We start from the raw sequence: 21535 nt of genomic DNA, 5'->3' as shown, positions 1-21535 counted from the left end.
GTTGAGTGATGCTTCAGATGTTTGTGTTTCCTGCCCCCCTTTTATTTAGTTTTTAAAAATATTGCATGCTTATTACAGTCCTTAAGTGTATGCAGCAGCTGCTCCAATAATAGCAGTGGATAGCACCCCATCTTTCACTAAACCTGATTTTAAGGTGCAATGGTTAATTTGAATCCAGATGCTTTTTTTTCTTATCTGAACCACCAGTTTTTTTAAAGCAAAATATTGAAGCTTGAAATGGAGATTGAAATGTTAAATCAGTTAGTCTTTCAAAAGGTTTTTCTCTTTCCTAATTGAAAGGCATGTGGTTTGTTTCCTTTAAAAGACAGTATTATAGTGTAAGAGCATAATATTTGCAGTAGTTGTATAATCAACAAATTTCTTAACCTGCCTAGTCCTCAGTTTTCCTGTCTGTAAAATGAGGACAATATCTGCCTCATAATTGTGATGATTAATTTCACATCCTGTAAAAACAAAAACAAAACTTATGTCATCAGCTTTTTTCTTTTGACCATTACACAAGAGATTTTATTTCATGTGGATTGCCAGTGTTCTTCCATCTAAGTAAAACAATAACACATCTGTGCTGCATTTAAATCCTTATACCCATAGAGTAAGGACAGAAAACTATCATCAGTGAAAAGCCTGTGATAATCACTGGATTCAGGTTTATTTGTGTTTGACCTAGGAGAATGTGGTTGAAGTGGGAAGACATTGTTCTCTTTCTAAAATTTATACTACTTTCTCTGTAAAATGAAGTACATTTGACCAGTGCTAACCTAAATTTATTTTTAACCGATCATCTTTGAAGCATAATTTCTGTTATTTCTGCAAAAGCAGAAGCTACTTATTAATATAGTACTTTTCAGTTGAAGTCCCAGTTCCTTTTCAAATAAGTAATAAAAATCTTTAAAACTATTTTGTACTCTTAGGACATTTTGGATAGTAGGGAGAAATTGATAGCTTGCTGACATTATAGTTAGTAATTATTTAATCTCCGATCATATCTAAAAAAGAGAAGCATTTATAGGATTTGGGGTAGGCTTTATTTTTAAGGCCCGTAGTATTTCTTTGTGCCTTCTATTGAGCATAAGAATTTGGGAGTTCATTTGCATTTGTATTGTAGTTATATGTATAATTTACCATTGTAGATTCTACCCCACCCTTTCTTCTGGTGTGACTTTCTTGTTTATTTCGTTCATTCATTCATTTATTTATTCATTGTCCAGGCATTTGTTGTGTTTCTACTGTTGTCAGGCCCTAGTGTTAGATGGTGAGAGTGACATTGAGTTGTGTCCTGGAGGACCTCAAACTGGTCGTGGAATCACTTATACAAATAGAAAATTATAAAAAAGCAAGACAAGTGCTAAATACAGATATGCAAAATGGCCAGTAAAAGTAATGAGGAAAAAAGTCATTAGTGTTGCCAGGTGTAATGGACTAAGGCTGGCAAAAGCTGGAATTTGAAGAAACAAACTATTTTTCAGGCCAGAGAAGTAGGGAAAGGGCTCAGATATGTTTGATAACCAGCTATATTGTATATAAAGATCTTTATACACTGTTTTCTTCCTATTTGATTTGTTACTTAATTGTGTTGCACTCTCTAAATAGCTTCCAGAGGATCGGCTGGGGTAGGGTGGCCTCTCAGGGAGCGGGAGTGAATTAGGAAAGGCAGTTTTATCTTTTCTGTATTGCTATTAGGTCTGAGGTGAGGGGATAAAACAGTTGGGGAGATAGCTGGTGGTAAGCTTACATGTGTCTTCTACCCTAACACCTCCCTGTCAGTGGTGGTCAAGTCAGGATTCTGCTGTTAATACCATATGGTCTTGGGTAAGCCATTTCTCCTCTCTGGATTCCATTTTCTTCCACTTTAAAATGAGAGGATTGGTATAGTTGGGCATTTCCTGTTGGTAGTCTCTTAGTAATTGAAGAAAAAGGAGAAACAGTGACCAAACACGTTTGGGAACAAAGCGTCAAAGTTAAATAGATCTCTTTATTACAACCTTCCACATTATGGCATGCGGATTGAATTCCTAGACTTTTTAGCCTGGCCTTGCCAGTGGAGTGAGTCAATATTATGTTTCCAGCTCTGTCCTTTTCCTAAAGGTTCAGTGAAAAGTGGGCTTTAGAATCATACATACCACACATAGATCTGAGTTTGTGTCCTGACTGCTGCTTAGTGGCCTTAGGTAAGCTATTTGACCTTTCTTTTTTTTTTTTTTTATAAAGATTTTATTTATTTATTTGACAGAGAGAGACAGCCAGCGAGAGAGGGAACACAAGCAGGGGGAGTGGGAGAGGAAGAAGCAGGCTCCCATCAGAGAAGCCTGATGTGGGGCTCGATCCCAGAACGCTGGGATCCCGCCCTGAGCCAAAGGCAGATGCTTAACGACTGAGCCACCCAGGCGCCCCGATAGATAGTTTTTAAGTCCTACAAATTCCAGGGTCAGCATAGAATGTAACACCTGATAGTATGTTATTTATACCCTACTTGCATCTGGTGTTTGAGGTGGGGCATTTATGTGTTTCATATATAGTTATATACTTTTCCGCCAAGAAAACAAACGTTCTTGAGGGCTCATTATATTTTGCCATCCACGTAGCACTCAGCACTCTTCTGGAGACTCAGTAAGTGCTTGATGAATAGCTGACAATTGCATCAAAACAGTGGAATGAGGTGAGATGTGGTTCTGCCTGGTGTATACTTCATCTTACATCTTTCATAACCCTGGGTAGAAGTCAGTGAATTTATGAATATTAATTTTTAAATTTTTTGGTTACTTATTTTAAGTTGGAAATGACTAGAATTGATTGTAACTGAGCTGGCCTTTAAAGCAAACCATGAGGGGAAAGGGTTAGAATAAAGTGTTGTTAAATATTGTAAATTATACTATTGGAATACTAACATTTTACATTTTGTTTTGTCTCTAAGCAAATGGTTATGAGCCTTAGAGTTTCTGAACTCCAAGTACTGTTGGGCTACGCTGGGAGAAACAAGCACGGACGCAAACACGAACTTCTCACAAAAGCCCTGCATTTGCTAAAGGCTGGCTGCAGTCCTGCTGTACAAATGAAAATTAAAGAACTCTATAGGCGGAGGTTCCCCCAGAAAATCATGACGCCCGCGGACTTGTCCATCCCCAATGTCCATTCAAGTCCTATGCCAGCAACTTTGTCTCCATCTACCATTCCACAGCTCACTTATGATGGTCACCCTGCATCATCACCGTTACTCCCTGTTTCTCTTCTGGGACCTAAACATGAACTGGAACTCCCACATCTTACATCAGCTCTTCACCCAGTCCATCCGGATATAAAACTTCAAAAATTACCATTTTATGATTTACTGGATGAACTGATAAAACCCACCAGTCTAGGTAAGATTATCCTATAATGATTATTTGGTTACTTGGGGTGGGGGTGGGGAGATACATTTTCATTTTAGAGTTTCAGTTTGACCCAGTTTATTATTCATAATGAAATTTTCCTTTGCTAGTAGCATTCAGATTACAATAAGGATCTTTTAGTTTTAAACAAAATCAAATATATAAAAGCTATCTTTTAGGTAAAGAAAAAAAGTATAGTCAAGTTTCCAGTGATGGTTGCTGAGACAGTAAATATTAAAAAGTTTCCAAGAATATAAACTTTTAAAGTGTAATATTTTACATTGTTAATTAATATTTTACAATAACCCTTACAAATTAAAAAATTAAAACCTAATAATACTATGAGCCTTTGAATTCAGTTCTTAATTTTCAAGGGTTGATGACATCTAAAACAAATGACTGATTAGTTTTGATTATTTAAATGAGTAAATGGTTTTAATTATTATAAAAGGAGATTTGAGCTTTGTGTAGTATTTCAGTTTCAGCTGACTTTTTCAAATGGATATGTGTGCTTTGCAGGTGCACACATGATCATGGTTTTATAATGTGAATACTTGAAATTTTATTCACTGTGCTTTATTGTTTGATCAATGTCTGGCATATTAATAGAATTCAGTGTAGTAATCAACATGTAATTTCTCCAATACTACCTTACTTTATTTAACATAGACTAAAACTGTTGTGATTTCTGATACCTTTGTCATACTATATTTAAAATATCAGACGTCCAGGTGCTGGTTTGTTGTCATAAATTAGTGGTTGACAAGCTGTGGCCAGCAAGACAAATTTAGCCTCTGGTCTATTTTTTGTGGATCTAATAAGCTAACCGGTGTGTGTGTGTGTGTGTGTGTGTGTGTGTGTGTGTGTGTATGTGGTTGTTTTTTTTTCTTTTTTAATATTCCCAGAGGGTTGTTAAAAAAATCAAAGACAAGAACAAAAAGAATAGTATGTAGCAGAGACCATGTTTGTCTGCAAAACCTAAAATATTTAGTCTGACCTTTGCAGAAAAAGTTTGCTGACCTTTGTCATAAATCAATAAACATTTCAGCTTGGGGGATTGGTTAGTGTTAAATTTTGAGAACATACTGAAATTCTTGGAAATGTTTGTTTTTAATTATATTTAACAGGATTTACCTGAATAAATTAAGCTTGTAGGAATCGTTTTCAAACAACATGAATTTTATATCACATTATTTTATTTTTAAAATTGCTATAACAAGGTAACCTGTCATTTGTGAAGAACCTATCGTATGGTTATAAAACTTACACATGCTCATTATAAAAAAAATGAAAGTGTCGAAGTCCCTTCCTCGTTAGTAGTTTGGTGTGTATGCGTATGTAAACAAGTTACATTTCTTGTTTTTCAAGAAGGAATCATGTTTTACGTTGTATTCTGTGATTTGCCTTTTTTTCTCCCTAATACCGATATCTCTCCTTGTCTTGTTTCACATTTTTAATTGAAGGCCATGTGAGCAGGTGTGTATACACACACACACACACACACACACACAAACACACTCTAGCTCATTTCTTATTAAAAAACTATATACTATTCCATGATATAAGTCCTCTATTAAAAGACAAAATTTTCTGTTTTTTTTGCAGCCAAAAACTGTGCTGTAGTGAACATCATCTGAAATTTAAAAGGAAAAAAGTGTTGGTGCCTTTGATTTGATTCCCACTTCTCAGATTCTTTTCTGGTCTTAATTAATGTATCTTGCTGTTTTCATTTTCAGTAATATAAATTTCAGGTATCACTGTGAATAGATGATGTTTACGTATGTATCTAAATTTGTTATATAGAGTAGAAATGCAAACTGGACACACATTATAATTATACTGGATAATAGTTTAAATTAAAATTAAAAGAATTTTAAGTCAATTTTTATTTCACTAAGGTACTTTGCGTGAATATATTTAAGTGTTAATTTCTAATTGTCTACACTGATGGTCTTTTCAAGCCTTTTTAGCTTAACTTACATACCGTAATTTACATTTTGTATCTTATTGCTTTATTTATTTATTTTTTTAAGATTTTGTTTATTTACTTGAGAGAGAGAGCATAGAGGGAGAGGAAGAAGCAGACCCCCAGTGAGCAGGGAGCCCGATGGAGGGCTCGATCCCAGGACCCTGGGATCATGACCTGAGCCAAAGACAGACACTTAAGCGACTGAAGCCACCCAAGCGCTCCTCTTACTGCTTTAATACTTCAGGATACTTTTATCCTTATGAACTTTTCAGTGTGTAATAGTAATGGGTAAACATAACTGGTTTTTCTTTAAAAGATATTAGAAACAGTTCATAAGAAATTATGTTCTTAAAGCTGCAATTTTTGATACCTTTCTGTAGTGCTTTTCCTCTAATAACTGTTTTTAAAGAACAGGCAGTAAATTTTAAATAATTAATTAATTAATTTAAAAAAGATGTTATTTATTTATTTGAAAGAGAGAAAGACAGAGCACAAGCAGAGGGAGCTGCAGGCAGAGGGAGAAGCAGGCTCCCCTCTGAGCAAGGAGCCCAGTGTGGGACTTGACCTCAGGACCCTGGAATCATGACCTGAACCGAAGGCAGATGCTTAACCGACTGAGCCACCCAGGTGTTCCCTAGGCAGTAAATTTTAAATAATTTTTCTGTCTTTAGTCTTTATCTGGAAACTTATAAACTGCTTCAATCTGGTGTTTTTGTGTGACAATTTAAAAACGTAAAAACAATGCCATAAAGTTTCTCCAATCCTTGATGACCAGTAAGTAAACCCTTGTATTTATAAAATTGACTGGATTGAAGTGCTAAAATATTTCCCATGAGATTTATTTAATTAGGCTTTCTTTGTATTGTCAATTCTCGTTACTTGCACATTCTGTGTTTGTGAATGTCTGCTATCTCAAATTTATTTGTAATTACAAAATCATTACAACAGTTTCATGGTTATTTATGGACATTCACGGAATGGTAAAAATTTGAGTCTTCTGCCTTGCACTTTCCCACAAGGTGACTCTTGCCTTCTTGTTTTCAGCTCTCATACTGTAAGGACATGTCATCTTTTTTTTTTTTTTTTTTTTTTAAGATTTTATTTATTTGACAGAGAGAGACAGCCAGCGAGAGAGGGAACACAAGCAGAGGGAGTGGGAGAGGAAGAAGCAAGCTCCTAGCGGAGGAGCCTGATGCGGGGCTCGATCCCAGAAGGCTGGGATCACGCCCTGAGCCAAGGCAGACGCTTAACGACTGCCCCACCCAGGCGCCCCAGGACATGTCCTCTTTTGTGCTCTATGTAGTGCCATGTTTTTTGCATTTTTGTACTTTTTATTGGTGATTTCAGTTTTAAATAGCCCCCAGCCATCATGCCGGTGTATCTGGTCTGTCTGGTGTTCCTAAATGCAAAAAGGCTGTGATGTGCCTAATGGAGAAAAAATACATATGTATTCAGTTTTGTTCAGACATGAGTTAGTGCTATTGGCTGTGAGGTCAATGTTAATGAATTATTATTAAATAAGTAAAATTATTACTAAGTAATAAATGAATTATATATTAAATAAGGTGTCCTTGAACAGAAACACACCTAAAACAAGGTCACATAGTGATTAGTTGTTGAAAATGTGATCAGGGCTTACAGGAACCTAGCCCTATGTATTCCCTAGGAGCAGTGGTTCAGAATTCACTAATTCATTATGGTGACTTTATAGAACAATTAGCACACATAATAAAAATTGACTGTACTTTTAAAGTATAATTTGATTTGAATACTGGTTTTTATTGAATAAATTCATTGTTTGTGGTATATACCCATTGAATAGGTGTTATAGAATTGCTTGGTGGTATATAAATAGATTTCTAATTTCTCATTGTTACCGTAGAATTAAAAGTCATCATTTTGGTTATGCATAAAACGATCTTACCAGAAAGTAATTTGTGGAGGTTTATTGATTCAGTAGATATTCAGGGGAGGGAATGTTCAGTGAATCTGAAAAAGATTTATTGAAAAAAGGTTTTGAGTAATTTGCAGAATTTAGGATGAGCATCTTTTAAAAAAGCCCTGTTTGGCAAAGAATAAAAGAATAAAAGAAAAGAATATATAAGGTGCTTTAATGTTATTAAAAGACTATTTCTTCTTCATTAAATGAAGTGACTACTTCATCATGGAATTCAGTTTTCTAAAGGATTATTTTTGCCAGTAGATCATTTGTTTTGGATATAGAAAAACAGTATTTTCTGAAAAATGAAATGGCTTCTGGCATTCTCTTTGTTTCTAAACACACACACACACACACACAGATATAGATATACATATTATAAATCATTACAACAAGCTCGTAAGAGTTAGTTTTGACCTATAGCCAGCTAGTTCATCACAGTTATCACGTGAGTCCAGAATGTGACAAGTAAATTTAATTTTTCACCCCCCCCCCTTTTGGCCTTAACCATTAGATTTAAATGGATTTTAAGATGTTTTGATGTAACTTGGGTGGTTTTCTGTATGGTTCATGTTTCTAGCTAAAATCACAATAGTTTTGGTATCCCCAGTTTTATTAGGTAATTGTTATCCATTCTTAAACTCATTTTGTTATTTCTTGAACAATGAGTAATTTTAAGGTCCTTCATTTTGGAACCACATTTTAAAGAGAGTTCTTTTCATTGTCCATAGTTAACTAGAAGAACTGGGAGATGAAGTAAAGGTGGTTGTAAAGTAAAATGGTTTATTATTTTTGCCTATCACTAAAATCCTGTTTGTTCTATTAGGCTTATTTTAAATGCTTTTTAAAGCCTTTTCCATGAATCTTTCTAAGATTTCCCCCTATATCTGTCTATTCCTTCCCTGATCCAGAATTGATTTCACTTTCTTGCACGTTCTTACAACATTTTGTTGTTAGTTCCTCAAAATGGAAGGGTTCTGCTGTGTTCATCTGTATATTCCCGTAATAGCTATCCATGAATTTGTTATATGGTAGTTGTTCCGTAAACATTTATTAGCTCTCCAATTTATTTAAATACAGTAGGTGGAGTCTTTTACTTCACTCCAATTCAATGAATTTTGATCATTTTACCATTCTAATACAACCGAGGCATACTATGTTATCTATCATAAATAGTGGCCTATGGTAGGGATGGGAAATAGAGAGGAAGAAAGAGGTGTCCTTCCCTTTATTGTTTCCACCCCCATTCTTATCTCTATGGTCAGTCAACGACTTGGATATTTAATGTACTCTGCATTTCCCCCCCTAATTACAAAGATATATATTACATGTTTAATATAGAATCCATAGACACTAGTTACTTTAGAGAGTAATTTAAAAATATTTCTGTTGTGTTCTAGTCAGTCATTGTTTTGTGTATGTGTTTGTGTTTATTTCTGATTTTGTTTTAATGAAGAGAATCCCAAATACTAACTGAACCCAGGAGATTCTTAGCTACATGCATTATTGACCCATATCAGTAAAAACTGGGGCACAGGAAATTTTAATCTTCATAGTATATTGAGCACCATGTGTTAGAAGTATACTTTGTTTGAAATATCTTATTTGTACACTGTGTCACTCTTGGTGTTGCTCAGCTGTCGAATTTACAGTTATGAAAGTCAAAAGGACAAGTCATTTTGGATTAAAATATCTTCTTATGTTCATTCAGAGGCAAGATATTTTCCTTCAGTTCTTTAATATTATTTTATTTAAAATAATAAAATTGTTTAGAGTATTATTGTTTGGGTTTTTTTAAGAGTATTATTGTTTATATTGTTTACGTTGGCCTGTGTTAGAACATAATGGCAAAAACAAAATATTTTCACAGCAATCAAGAGTATTTGGTTTGATTCAGACATTGGTAAACATCCATTAGTACTCAGTTTTATGTTTGTTAGTGACTTAGTTATTTCTGTTTTCCTTGACTCAGGTAAATTTTTCAAAGAGCAACTACATTTTTTTAAAATGGTGCCTTTAAATATTTTTAATAGTTTTAATTATTTCAAAGGCTAATGTAGAAAACAGCTTTGCCTTCATTTGGAGTACTCATGTAAAAGTTTGTTGAGTCATCGCAAGGTTTGCTAAGCCAAATTATACCTTCTCAAGGGATGTCTTCAGCTTTTTATTTTTCATTAATTAATTCGTCTTTAAAAAAGATCTTACATCTAAGTAATCTGTACACCCAGCATGGGGCTCAAACTCACAACCCAGAGATTGAGAGTCACGTGCCCTATTGAGCAAGCCAGCCGTGCACCCCCTGAGATTCTCAGGTTTTTAAAGGTCTTAGGTAGTACATCTGAATAAGTTCGTATCAGGTTTCCCATAGATCGGTATGAGGAATAATAATTGTTTTGGAGCATTATTTCTGATGTTCTCATTCAGTGTTCTAATTGATTACCAAAAGATACAACATTTCCTCTTACCCAAATTGGAACCAACTGATAAAAATGATACATAATAACTTAAACATTTTATTTTAATGTAAAACATATTTATGTATATTCATTTGCTAGACTTTTGGTATAGGTCAAGACCTTCCTTTGAGACTGCAGGTTTTCCAGTTTTTGTTTTTTGTGTTTTTTTTTTTTTTTAAAGCAGAGAGAATTTAAAGACTTTTGTGCAGCAATTTGAGTGCAGAATCTGTTACAACTGGGGGAAAAGTCTTTTATAGTTATGCCACTCAATTTCATTGCATTTTTTTAAAGCAGCTTGCTTTTGTTGGGTCTTTGCAGAGCATTCAACTTAGTTTTCATAAAAACAGCAACTCTTTCTTTTTGCACTTATATTTCATCAGTTTTATAATATTTAAGTTTCATAATTGCAAGTGCAACTGGCATACATAGGTTTGAGAATAAACACCTCTGGCTCCCTGGTGCTTCTGTCCTGGAGAGTGTTCTGTTGGTACAAGCAGCCAGCTTGCTAGAGCACCAGTCAGCATGTATAGAGGCAGTGGAGAACCTCAGTTCAGTTAAGAGCAGGTCAGTTAAGAGGGTTTCTAGTGATTTTCTTTTGCAACCATTCTTATTTAACTTTCCAAAGACAAGAAAAGTAGAAGTTTATTTGTTCTCTTGCTTGAGAATAATTTAAGTGGTTTCTTCTTTGGAGGAATAATGTGGATCATAATTTTTATGGTGAGGTGTTTTTTGTTGTTTGTTTTTAAAGAAAGCTACTTTTGGGGTATCTGGGTGGCTCAGTTGGTTAAGTTTCTGACTCTTGATTTTGGCTCAGGTCATGATCTCAGGGTTGAGATCGAGCCCCACCTTGGGCTCTGTGCCTGCTTGAGATTGTTTCTCTCTCTCCCTTTGACCCCCTCTCGGTTCCTGCCACATGCCTTCTATCTTAAAAAAAAAAAAAAAAAGAGAGAGAGACCTACTTTTATCTCCTTGTCACGTCTTTGGGAGGGATAGATGGGAAGAAGTTTAGGAGAAGTAAGGAGAATAAGTAAATGGTGTTTTTAATCATGCAGTTTTATGTTTGTAGTCTTTCTTTAGAAATCATTATGGTTTAATTCTTTTCTCATTGAGGACAGTGACTGTAAAGAAAAGGATAAAATGAAGTAAATTCACAGTCATTTTCTCTTAAATCTGGTTTTTAACTAAAAATTGTCATAAGAAATTGGAAATTGTGAAGATGGTCTCCTCTTGGTCCTCCTCAATTTTTAAAATGTAGTATTTTTGGAAAGCATTTGGATGCTACAGACTGAAGTATCTGGAATACTAGGACACATTTTAATTGATCACATGGATGTCATTTCTTTAATTTGTGATTAAACAAGTCACTTGTTTACGTTTTATCTTTTTTTTTTTTAAGATTTTATTTTTAAGGAATCTCTACACCCAACATGGGGCTGGAAGTTAAAACTCCAAGATCAAGAGTCGTGTACTCTACCAACTGAGCCAGCCAGATGCCCCCTTTCTCTTTTTTAAATCTTGGAAGGTGGCTACTGTTTAAGTTTTAAATGTTTGTTCAACAGTCTTTTCCATTAAACACCATGAATATCTGTTGCCTGGGTTACATATATTTGGATTTTCCTGAGCTTTGTTACAACTAGTTCTAACTTCATGTGGGACAATATACCGATACTTCCTAGGAAAGACCAACAGCCTAGGTGTATTGGGTTTATAGTCTCAGTATTTTAGAAAGCGAGGCTGATTTCTTTCCTTTTTAAAATAGAACACTTCTATATAGAAAATTACAATTATTTTAGGCTTGGGAAGATATATGAATAATTTATAGAAAAGGTTTGAAATATATATATAATTCATATATATATAATTCATATATATAAAATTCATATATATATAGATGTGTGTGTGTGTAGTGTGTGTGTGTGTGTGTGTGTATAAATTTGGGTTTTGCCTTAGGAAAAAAGGCAGCAGATGCTTCAGCACTTCTGAACAGTTTAAATGATCCATCTTGTTTTGTGCAGCACGGGTAAGGTTTCTGCTATATCTTAATAACATTGGTTACGAGTGTTTTCTGCCAAGGGCTCCTCTGGCATTGGATTAGATTTCACAGTTTCCTTCTCCTCTCATTTTTTTATAATTGAGTTTGCCTTCCTCCACATGCCTGATAGCCACTGCCTGGAGATCAGGTGATGCAAATTCAAGGACGCAGGCTCTGATAAGTATTGGAAAGGGCATTCAAAGGTTTTATGATTTAGAAAATTTGCCTTCTAACAATTCAATACAAGCTGTGCTCTTCTGTACTTGAAATTTGGAAAATCAGAGCACTAATTTTTTCTGTAGGTGGGTTTTTTTTCCTAGAAACTTTTCCTAATTCGGCAGTACTGGCTTCTGACTTTCAAAACAAAATCTAAGATTTACCTTCTAAATTTATATTCCTTTGTAGATAATATTCTGCCTTTTTATTTAATATTTTGATTAATGTTTCTACAGTGGTCTGGAAGCTCAAAGGCATCTGTGTTGTTAATAAATGGGTGTCTTTGTATTTAAGGGTTATTAGTTCTTGGGAACTAAGAATGAAAGAATTTTTTGGGTTGGAAAGGAATCTTAATCGGAATCAGTAAAGAACTCCTCTGTGTGATTGTAAATATGAAATTAAAAATCTTAAATTGTGACATTATTGAGCCAGCCATTTAGATTCAGAAGGAAGTAAGTACAGTTTAACAAAGAAATCCAACATATAAGATTTTACTGGGATGGAATTTAAAGATCAAACATGTAGTGTATATGGTGTTTAAAATGCAGCATTTAGACTGCCAGTGGGTTCTACGGTATTTTGGCCCAGTCTCCCCAGTACAAATCGAGTTCCATATGAGTTGTAGACCAACTAGCTGGAGGACTTGGGTGTGGTAATCATGGGGGAGGTAGGATAGTCCAACAAAGGGAGAACCCAATTTTGGCAGTCCATATTTTTCCTTTATATATATGTGTGTGTGTGTGTGAATTTATTTATATATAAATTCATTTGCATATATTAAAATATATTTTATATATTATATATATATTTTTTAAGATTTTATTTATTCATTTGAGAGAGAGAGAGAGAGTACAAGCAAGGGGAGAGGCAGAGAGAAGGGGAGAAGCAGACTCCCCCTGAGCTGGGAACCTGACTTGGGTCTTGATCCCAGGACCTGGAAATCATGACCTGAGCCGAAGGCAGACGCTTAACCATCTGAACCACACAGGGCCCCTTCTTTCCTTTTTTTAAAAGAAATTTTGTTGTTAGATATCTGGGCGATTGGAGGATAATTTTAAGCCATTGCCTTTCTTGAGCCGTACTACTTTATTGCTGACAGTACTTGCAGATGACCTCAGTTTTGAGCAGAGATTAATTCTAATTCTTTGGCACTACTGCTGCTAAATTTATTAAAACTAAAATGTAAATAAGCTTTAAATGTGCCAAATACGGGGATATTGTGGTTCAAAAGAAGCTAAATGTTGAATGTAATGTTAGAATTAAATCGCTTTAAGGTAGGTGAAAATAAAAAGGCTAAATTATTTCTACATATCCTTTGCAGTTCCTAGAATTTTGCTTCACTGTTTATTTTAGAGCCATATTTTTGAATATTTTATTTCTGCTCTTAAATTTTAATTTTAGAATTAATGATTTTAATACATAAGATGATCAGAAGAGAAAATCACTTGTGTATAATATAAATAAATATGCATAACATTTTATGCTTTTCACCACCTCCCCACATAAACTTCATTTTATTCTTTTGAAGATTTTATTTATTTATTTGAGAGAGAGGTCGGGAGAGAGCACGTGAGCTGGAGGGAGAGGGAGGGGGAGTGAGAATCTGAAGCCAACTCCACACTGAGCACAGAGCTCAACTCGGGTGTCAGCCCCATGACCGCAAGATCATGACCTGAGCTGAAACCAAGAGTTGGCCGCTTAACCAACTGAGCCACCCAGGCGCCCCATCCCATATAAACTGTAAATGTAAAGTTGGCAATTTATGTTTACATATAATTTTAGGAAATCACAAAGAAAATGATGGATAAAGTTGATTACATAAAAATGTTAAACCTCTAGGTATGCATCATGATTTTTTTAAAAAGCCGAAGTATAAAAGTAAATACCAAATAGAAAATATTTTAATCAAACATAAGACTTAAGGAAAGAACTCTCACAAATCAATATGGGGGAGGCTACTAAGACTCTTAGGCAAAATATATGATCGCTAAGTTAGTAAAGGGGAAATGCAACTGGGAAACATCAAAAGATACTTTTACTAATTCATATAGAAAATTCCAAAATAAGTCAGTAGTGAGGTTTTAAATCTTGTCCGTAGTACTAGATTTAAAAATATGTATTGATAAGATTTGTTAAAATGTATGTAAACTGCTGGTAGCAGTATAAATTATAATACAGTTCTTTGAGAGTACAGTACAGTTTGGAAATATGTAGCAAGAGCTTAAAAATACTTTTTGAGGGGTGCCTGAGTGGCTCAGTCAGTTAAGCATTTGGCTTCCGCTCGGGTCATGTTCCCAGGGTCCTGGGATCCAGCCCTGCGTCGGGCTCCCTCCTCAGTGGGGAGCCTGCTTCTCCCTCTCTTCCCGTTATGTGCTCGCTCATGTTTTCTGTCACTCTCTCTCAAATAAATAAATAAAATCTTAAAAAAAATACTTTTTGATCTGTTAATTCCACCTTTGGGACCCCAAATCCTAAGGATATTCACTGTAACATTATTACTAATATAAAAATTAAAAATAACCTAAATATCCAATAATAGAAAATACTTAATTAACCTGTGATATATCTACTATGTAGAATATTTTAAGGCTGAGTTAAAAATGATTATCATGGGGGCGCCTGGGTGGCTCAGATGGTTAAGTGTCTGCCTTCGGCTCTGGTCATGATCCCAGAGTCCTGGGATCGAGCCCCCAATTGGGCTCCCTGTTCAGTGGGGAGCATGTTTCTCCCTCTCCCTCTGCTTCTCCCCCTGCTTGTGCGCTCTCTCTCTCTTTGTCAAATAAATAAAATCTTAGAAAAAAAAAAAGATTATCATGAAGGGGTGCCTGGGTGGCTCAGTCAGTTAAATGGCTGACTCCTGGTTTTGGCTCAGGTCATAATCTCAGGGTCCTGGGATCCAGTCCCATGTCTGGTTCAGCGGGGAGTCAAGGATTCTCTCTCTCCCTCTCTCTAAAATAAATAAATCTTAAAAAAAATGATTATCATTAAGTCTTCAATATATGAGTTGGGGAGAGAAATGGGATACATAAATAAAAATTATTGGGTACCTACTTGGACAAGCATTAAGCTAGGAGCTTTATATCTCTTATCTCATTTAAGCTTCCAAACAACTTTGGAAGTTTAGACCACTAGCCTAAATATTACATAAGAGGTAGCTGAGGTCGGGGCGCGGTTAAGCGTCTGCCTTCGGCTCAGGGCGTGATCCCGGCGTTGTGGGATCGAGCCCCGCATCAGGCTCCTCTGCTATGAGCCTGCTTCTTCCTCTCCCACTCCCCCTGCTTGTGTTCCCTCTCTCGCTGGCTGTCTCTGTCTCTGTCAAATAAATAAATAAAATCTTTAAAAAAAAAAAAAAGAGGTAGCTGAGGTCTGCACAAGGTAATTCACAAAACTTAAGTGATGGGGCTAGGATTTGAATACAAGTTTGCTTCCAAAGCCAGTGGTCTTCCTATTATATAACATAAGATATTAAAAATAAAAAGATTTTTTAAATTGTCCTTTAAAGTCCTTGTATCAGTTTTATAACTTCTTTTGTGTTCAGTTTTATTTAGAAAAAAAAACTCCTTGAATTTTTTCTTCAGTAGTAGAATTCACTGGGGGACGGCTGGGTGGCTCAGTTGGTTAAGCTTCGACTCAGGTCATGATCCTAGGGTCCTGGGATTGAGTCCTGCATCGGTCTCCTTGCTTAGTGGGGAGCCTGCTTCTCCCTCTGCCTGCCACTTGCCCTGCTTGTGTGCTCTCTCCGACAAATAAATAAATAAAATCTTAAAAAAAAAAAAAAAAAGAATTCATTGGATCTACAAATGGAATCACTGTTTTGAAATTTGCTTTTGGAGTACTACTAAAGGTGTTTTTGTATTCCATATACATACATTGAAAGAGGGTTTGAAATTTTAATTTTACATGATCATCTTTACCAGTACACACTATAAGTGAAATGGAGTTTGATCAACAGGTCAGTTTGGACTTGTATGAAATTCACAGCACATATGAAGAATTCCGATTTATCGCCTCTAGATGTTAGCCCCTAGATATAGTTTAAAAAAAAGAAAATATGGGGCGCCTGGGTAGCACAGCGGTTAAGCATCTGCTTTCGGCTCAGGGCGTGATCCCGGCTTTGTGGGATCGAGCCCCACATCAGGCTCCTCTGCTGGGAGCCTGCTTCTTCCTCTCCCACCCCCCCCCCCCGCCATGTTCCTTCTCTCGCTGGCTGTCTTTCTCTGTGTCAGATAAATAAATAAAATCTTTAAAAAAAAAAAAAAAAAAGAAAGTATGTTAAAATTATAGACCTTCATAACTCAGTACCCAAAAATTTTAAAGAAAACTCAACTTTTTTTGAGTGCTGTCTAGATTTTAGTTTTTTGCTAACATTCATTCTCTTAAAATGTCATGTATTTGTAGTGAATCTCAAAATCTTTCTGATGATTTTTAATATTTTGGAATAGAGAAAAAATGAATTTTTTTAAGTTCTTCTATAATTACTTGAATAAAAGAGAAATAAAATGTAGTAATGGAATACTCCTCATTTCTTTTGGTAATTTTCTTTAGTTCTCTCCCTTTTTTTTTCCTTCTGATTTTTATCCTTTTCATATGGATCAAGCCACTGTAAAATATTCCAAAAGAACAAAGATCTTAATAAAGTATGTTTTCATTTTTATGTGAATACCCATGGTCATGGAAGTAGAATCTTTTCCATCTCTTCCTTCCAAGAAATTTGTGACTTTTTAAACAACATAACTTTAAAAATAACTTATTCTTGGTTTTTAAAAATTTATTCATTCAGGGGCCCCTGGGTGGCTCAGTCGGTTAACCGGCTGCCTTTAACTCAGGTCATGATCTCTGGGTCCTGGGATCGAGCCCCATGTCAGGCTCCCTGTTCAGCGGGGAGTCTGCTCTCTCTCTTGCTTCTTCTGCTGTGCGCTCTTACTCTCGCTCTCTTTCAAGTAAATAAATAAAATCTTTTAAAAAATTTATTCATTTAAGTAATATTTATTAAGTGCCTTTTGGTTTTTTTAAAAAAGATTTTATTTATTTGAGAGAGTGCTTGAGCGCGGGAGCAGGGGAGGGGGCAAAGGGGAGGGAGAAGCAGACTCCCTGTTGAGTAGGGTGCCCCATGCAGGAATCCATCCGAGGACCCAGGGATCATGACCTGAACCGAAGGCAGATGCTTAACCACTGGGCCACCCAGGCGCCCTATTAAGTGCTTTTTGTGCCAGACACCATTCTAGTTGCTGGGAAAGATTAAGACATGGTTTGGGGTGCCGAGCTGACTCAGTCAGAAGAGCATGTGGCTCTTGTCCTCATGGTCATGAGTTTGAGCTCCAAGTTGGGTATAGAGATTACTTAAATAAATGAATAAATAAAAAATTTTAAAAAAGACATTGTTCTTCAAGTTCATGGTTTAGTGGAGGAATAAAAAATCCATTAGTTCATCTTAGAAATACAAGACCAAGTAAACCAAAAGGCATAACCTAAGAATAAAAGTGAAAGGAATTTTATTCACCAGGGATCATGAATTTAACATTTTTGTTTTATGAATAGTAGAATAAGAATTACTGAAGGTGCTCATTAAAAATAGAGATTTTCCACAAGCCAGTTTTGAATTGTATTTAGTGTCATAATACAGTTCACCCTTGAACTACATGGTTTAAACTGGATGGGTCCACTTCAATTTTTTTTTTTTTTTTTTTTTTTTTGGTTAAATATAGTACTGCACTGTGAATGTATTTTCTTTTCATTATGATTTTCTTCTCCCTTTTTTGTAAGAATACAATATATAATACATTTAACATGCAAAATATGTGTTGACTGTGTATGTTATCAGTAAGGCTCTTTGTAAAGATTTGGGGGAATTATGTTACATGCAGATTTTCAGCTGCATTGGGATCAGTGGCCCTAACCTCTGTGTTGTTCAAGGGTCAGGGTATATACATACCTTCCCATAAAGGTCACTTCATTTCTTTGAACTCCTGCAGAATGTATCATAGTATGATCATAAACTTAAGCTTTCTCCTCTCCATGAACCTATAGGTTGTTTGCAGTTTTTTGCTACTTATACCAGTGAACATCCTTACATATATAACATACAATACATACATATAGTATGCACGTATTTCTTTAAATCTGAAGTAGTTTTACTAGGTGAAAGGATATCCATATTTCTGATTTGCTACTGTCAGTTGCATCCCTGACCCTAAAACAAAGAGTTACACTTCTACGAACATTCTCGTGAGTGCCTATTACCCACAGTTTTATCAATAAGAAATTTTATAAACTGATAAAATGAAAATAATATTTTGTTTGAATTTGTATACCTTTGCTTACTGCTTAAGTTGAATGTTTTTATGATCATTAACCAATTGTAGTTCCTATTGCTTGTTCATATTCTTGCTCATTTTCCTAGTCTTTTTTTTCTTACTGGTTTGTTTATTGTGAGTACTGCATACTAGTTAGCTCTTTATTATATGTTGTAAATATTTTATCTCAGCCTGTTACTTACCTTATTATGTAATTTATAAAATCTTTCATTACACAGAAGTTGAAAACAATTAAGTTGTCAAATCTGTTATTACTTTTATGGTGTTTGGATTTTTAAAATAACAGCCTCATTTAGATATAATTCACATATTTTAAATTTCACCCTGTTAAAATATACAATTCAGTGGTTTTTTAGTATATTCATGGAGTTATGCATCTATCACCACAATTTAATTTTAAAAATTTTCATCTCTCTGAAAAGAAACACTGTACTGATTAGCAGTCAGTCCTTGAAAAACCACTAATCATCTTTCTGTCTCTGTGGATTTGCCTATTCTGCCTGTTTCATATAAGTGGAATCATATAATATATGGCCTTTTGTGACTGGCTTCTTTTAATTAGCTTGACGTTTTCAGGGTTTGTCAGTGTTACAGCATGCATCAGTAGTACTTCATTCTTTTTGGGGGGTATATAATTTATGATGAAGTGTGTCTAATTTCCTTTAAAAAAAAAAAAAAAGATTTATTTGAGAGAGAATGCACCAGCAGGGGGAGGGGAAGAGCGAGAGGGAGGGAGAATCTCCAGCAGACTGTCTGCCAAGCACAGAACCGAACATGGGGCTCAATCCCATGACCCCTGAGATCATGAGCTGAGCCGAAACCAAGAAAAAGATAGAACTTTTTATCTTTTTATCTAAAATGGTACGCATTAAACAATTCCTCATTTTCTCCTACCCTCAACCTCTTGGCATCCACTATTGTATTTTTTGTTTCTAAAAATTGGACTAGTTTATATATCTCATATAAGTGGAATCCTTCAGGATTCGTCTTTTTGACTGGCCTATTTCACTTAACACAGCACCGTTAAGGTTCATCCTTGAGGCACGTGACAGGATTTCCTTCCTTTTTAAGGCTAATATTCCATTGTATGCATATACTACATTTGCTAAACCATTCATCTGTAGATGAACATTTAGGTTGCTTTCACTTCTTGGCTGTTGTAAATAATGCTGCTATGAACACGGGTATGCAGGTATCTCTTTGAGATTCTGCTTTCGGTTCTTTTGTATATATATCCAAAAAGTGAGAATGCTGAATCATATGGTAATTCTATTTATTTGGGTAGCCACCATACTGATTTCCATAGTGGCTGCACCATTTTATGTTCCCACTAATAGTGCGCAAGCATTCCAGTTTCCCTGTATCCTCAATAACACTTATTTTTTCTTTTTTTTTAGTGGCTGTCTTAATGGCTGTGAAGTGGTATTTCATTGTGGTTTTGATTTGCATTTCTCTATTGATTTATAATGATGAACATTTATTCATGTGCTTGTGGCCATTTGTATATCTTATTTAGAGAATCATCTGTTCAAGTCCTTTGCCTATTTTTAAATTGGGTTTTTTGTTGTTGAGTTGTTGGAGTTCTTTATTTATTTTGGATATTAACCCATGATCAGATACATGATTTCCAGATATTTTCTGCCATTCCATAGGTTGCCTTCCATTCTATTGGTTGTTTCCTTTGATGAGTAGAAGATTTTAAGTTTGGTGTAATCCCGTGTCTGTTGCCTATGCTTTTGGTGTCATATCCAAAAAAATCATTGCCAGATCTATTATCATGAAGTGTCTCCCCTAAGTTTTCTTCTAGAAGTTTTATAACATCAGGTCTTCATTTTTAGTTAATTTTTGTATATAATGTAACAGAAGGGCTCAGCTTCATTATTTTGCATGTGGATATTTAGTTTCCCCAGCACCGCTTGTTGAAGATACTGTTCTTTCTCCATTGTGTGGTCCCAACACCTTTTTTGAAGATCAATTGACATGATGTATGAGGGTTTATTTCTGAGCTTATTCCTGTTCCATTGGTCTATATGTCTGTTTTTATGCCAGTAACACACTATTTTGGTTATTATAGCTTTGTTGTGTGTTTTGACATTGGGAAATATTGAAGCCTCTGACTTTTTTCATTTTCAAGATTGTTTTGGCTCCTCAGAGTCCTTTGAGAGTTCATACGAATTTTAAGTTGATTTTGTTTGTTTTTACAGAAAATGCCATTGGGATTTTGATAGGGATTGCATTGAATCTGTAGATTACTGTGAAGTATGGACATTTTAATTAAGTCTTCTGATCCATGAGCACTGGATGTATTTCCATTTATTTGTGTTAATTTCAGCATTTCTTTGTAATTTTCCCCATGTGTGTTTCACCTCTTCGGTTAAGTTTATCCTAAGTATTTCATCCTTTTTGATGCTATAGAAAATGGGATTGTTTTCTTAATTTCCTCTTCAGGTTGGTCACTGTTCATGTTAGAAACACAACTGATTTTTGAGTGTTGATTTTGTACCCTACAGCTTCATGAGTTTGTTTATTCTCAGTTTTTTTCGTGGAATCTTTAGGGTTTTCTACATATAAGTCATGTTGTGTATGAACAAAGCTGACTTTCTTCCTTTCAGATAGGATGCCTTTTGTTTCTTTGGGTACATGATGGCTAGGACTTCTAGTACGATGTTAAATAATTCTTGATTTTAGGAAAAAAGCTTTCAGTCTTTTGACTATGATGTTAGCTGTAGGTTTTTCATATATTGCCTCTATTTTGTTGAAACAGTCTCCTTATATTCCTAGTTTGTTGACTGTTTTTATCCTGAAAGGGTTGAATTTTGTCAGATGCTTTCCCTCAATTGGAATGATTATGTGTTTTTTCCCCCTTTCATTCTGTTAATGCGGTGCATTCATTAATTTTCATATTTTGAACCATCCTTGCATTCCACAAATAAAGCCCACTTGCTCATGGTGTTTAATCCTTTTCGTATGCTGTTGAATTTGAAGAGTGGACATTCTTATCTTGCTCTTTAGAGGGAACCATTGAGTCTGTTAGCTGTAGATTTTTTCATAGATGCCTTTTTTGTTGAAAAATTTTTTTTAATCATGAAGGTGTGTTGGAATTTGTTTAAATGCTTTTTCTCCATTAATTGAGATGCTCCTGTGGTCTTTGTTCTTTAGTCTGTTAACATGATCTAATACATTGCTTGCTTTTCATATGTTAAACAATGGCTTTGGATTTTGT

The 21535-nt window shown here is 35.1% G+C and overlaps 1 protein-coding gene across 1 annotated transcript in view; it reads left to right on the top strand.

Moving 5' to 3' along the window:
* The window catches only part of PIAS1 (protein inhibitor of activated STAT 1), a 117376-nt gene that overhangs the window by 26489 nt on the left and 69352 nt on the right, over positions 1 to 21535 (top strand). The window contains exon 2 of the mRNA XM_040643060.1: positions 2933 to 3377. Coding sequence (XP_040498994.1) covers positions 2933 to 3377 — 445 coding nt within the window. The remainder of the gene's footprint in view (positions 1 to 2932; positions 3378 to 21535) is intronic.

This window comes from Ursus maritimus, unplaced genomic scaffold (assembly GCF_017311325.1).
Source record: "Ursus maritimus isolate PB19 unplaced genomic scaffold, ASM1731132v1 scaffold_27, whole genome shotgun sequence".
Classification (NCBI taxonomy): domain Eukaryota; kingdom Metazoa; phylum Chordata; class Mammalia; order Carnivora; family Ursidae; genus Ursus; species Ursus maritimus.
Note: the sequence above shows the minus strand (reverse complement) of the source record. Positions and strands in the feature narration are given on the sequence as shown.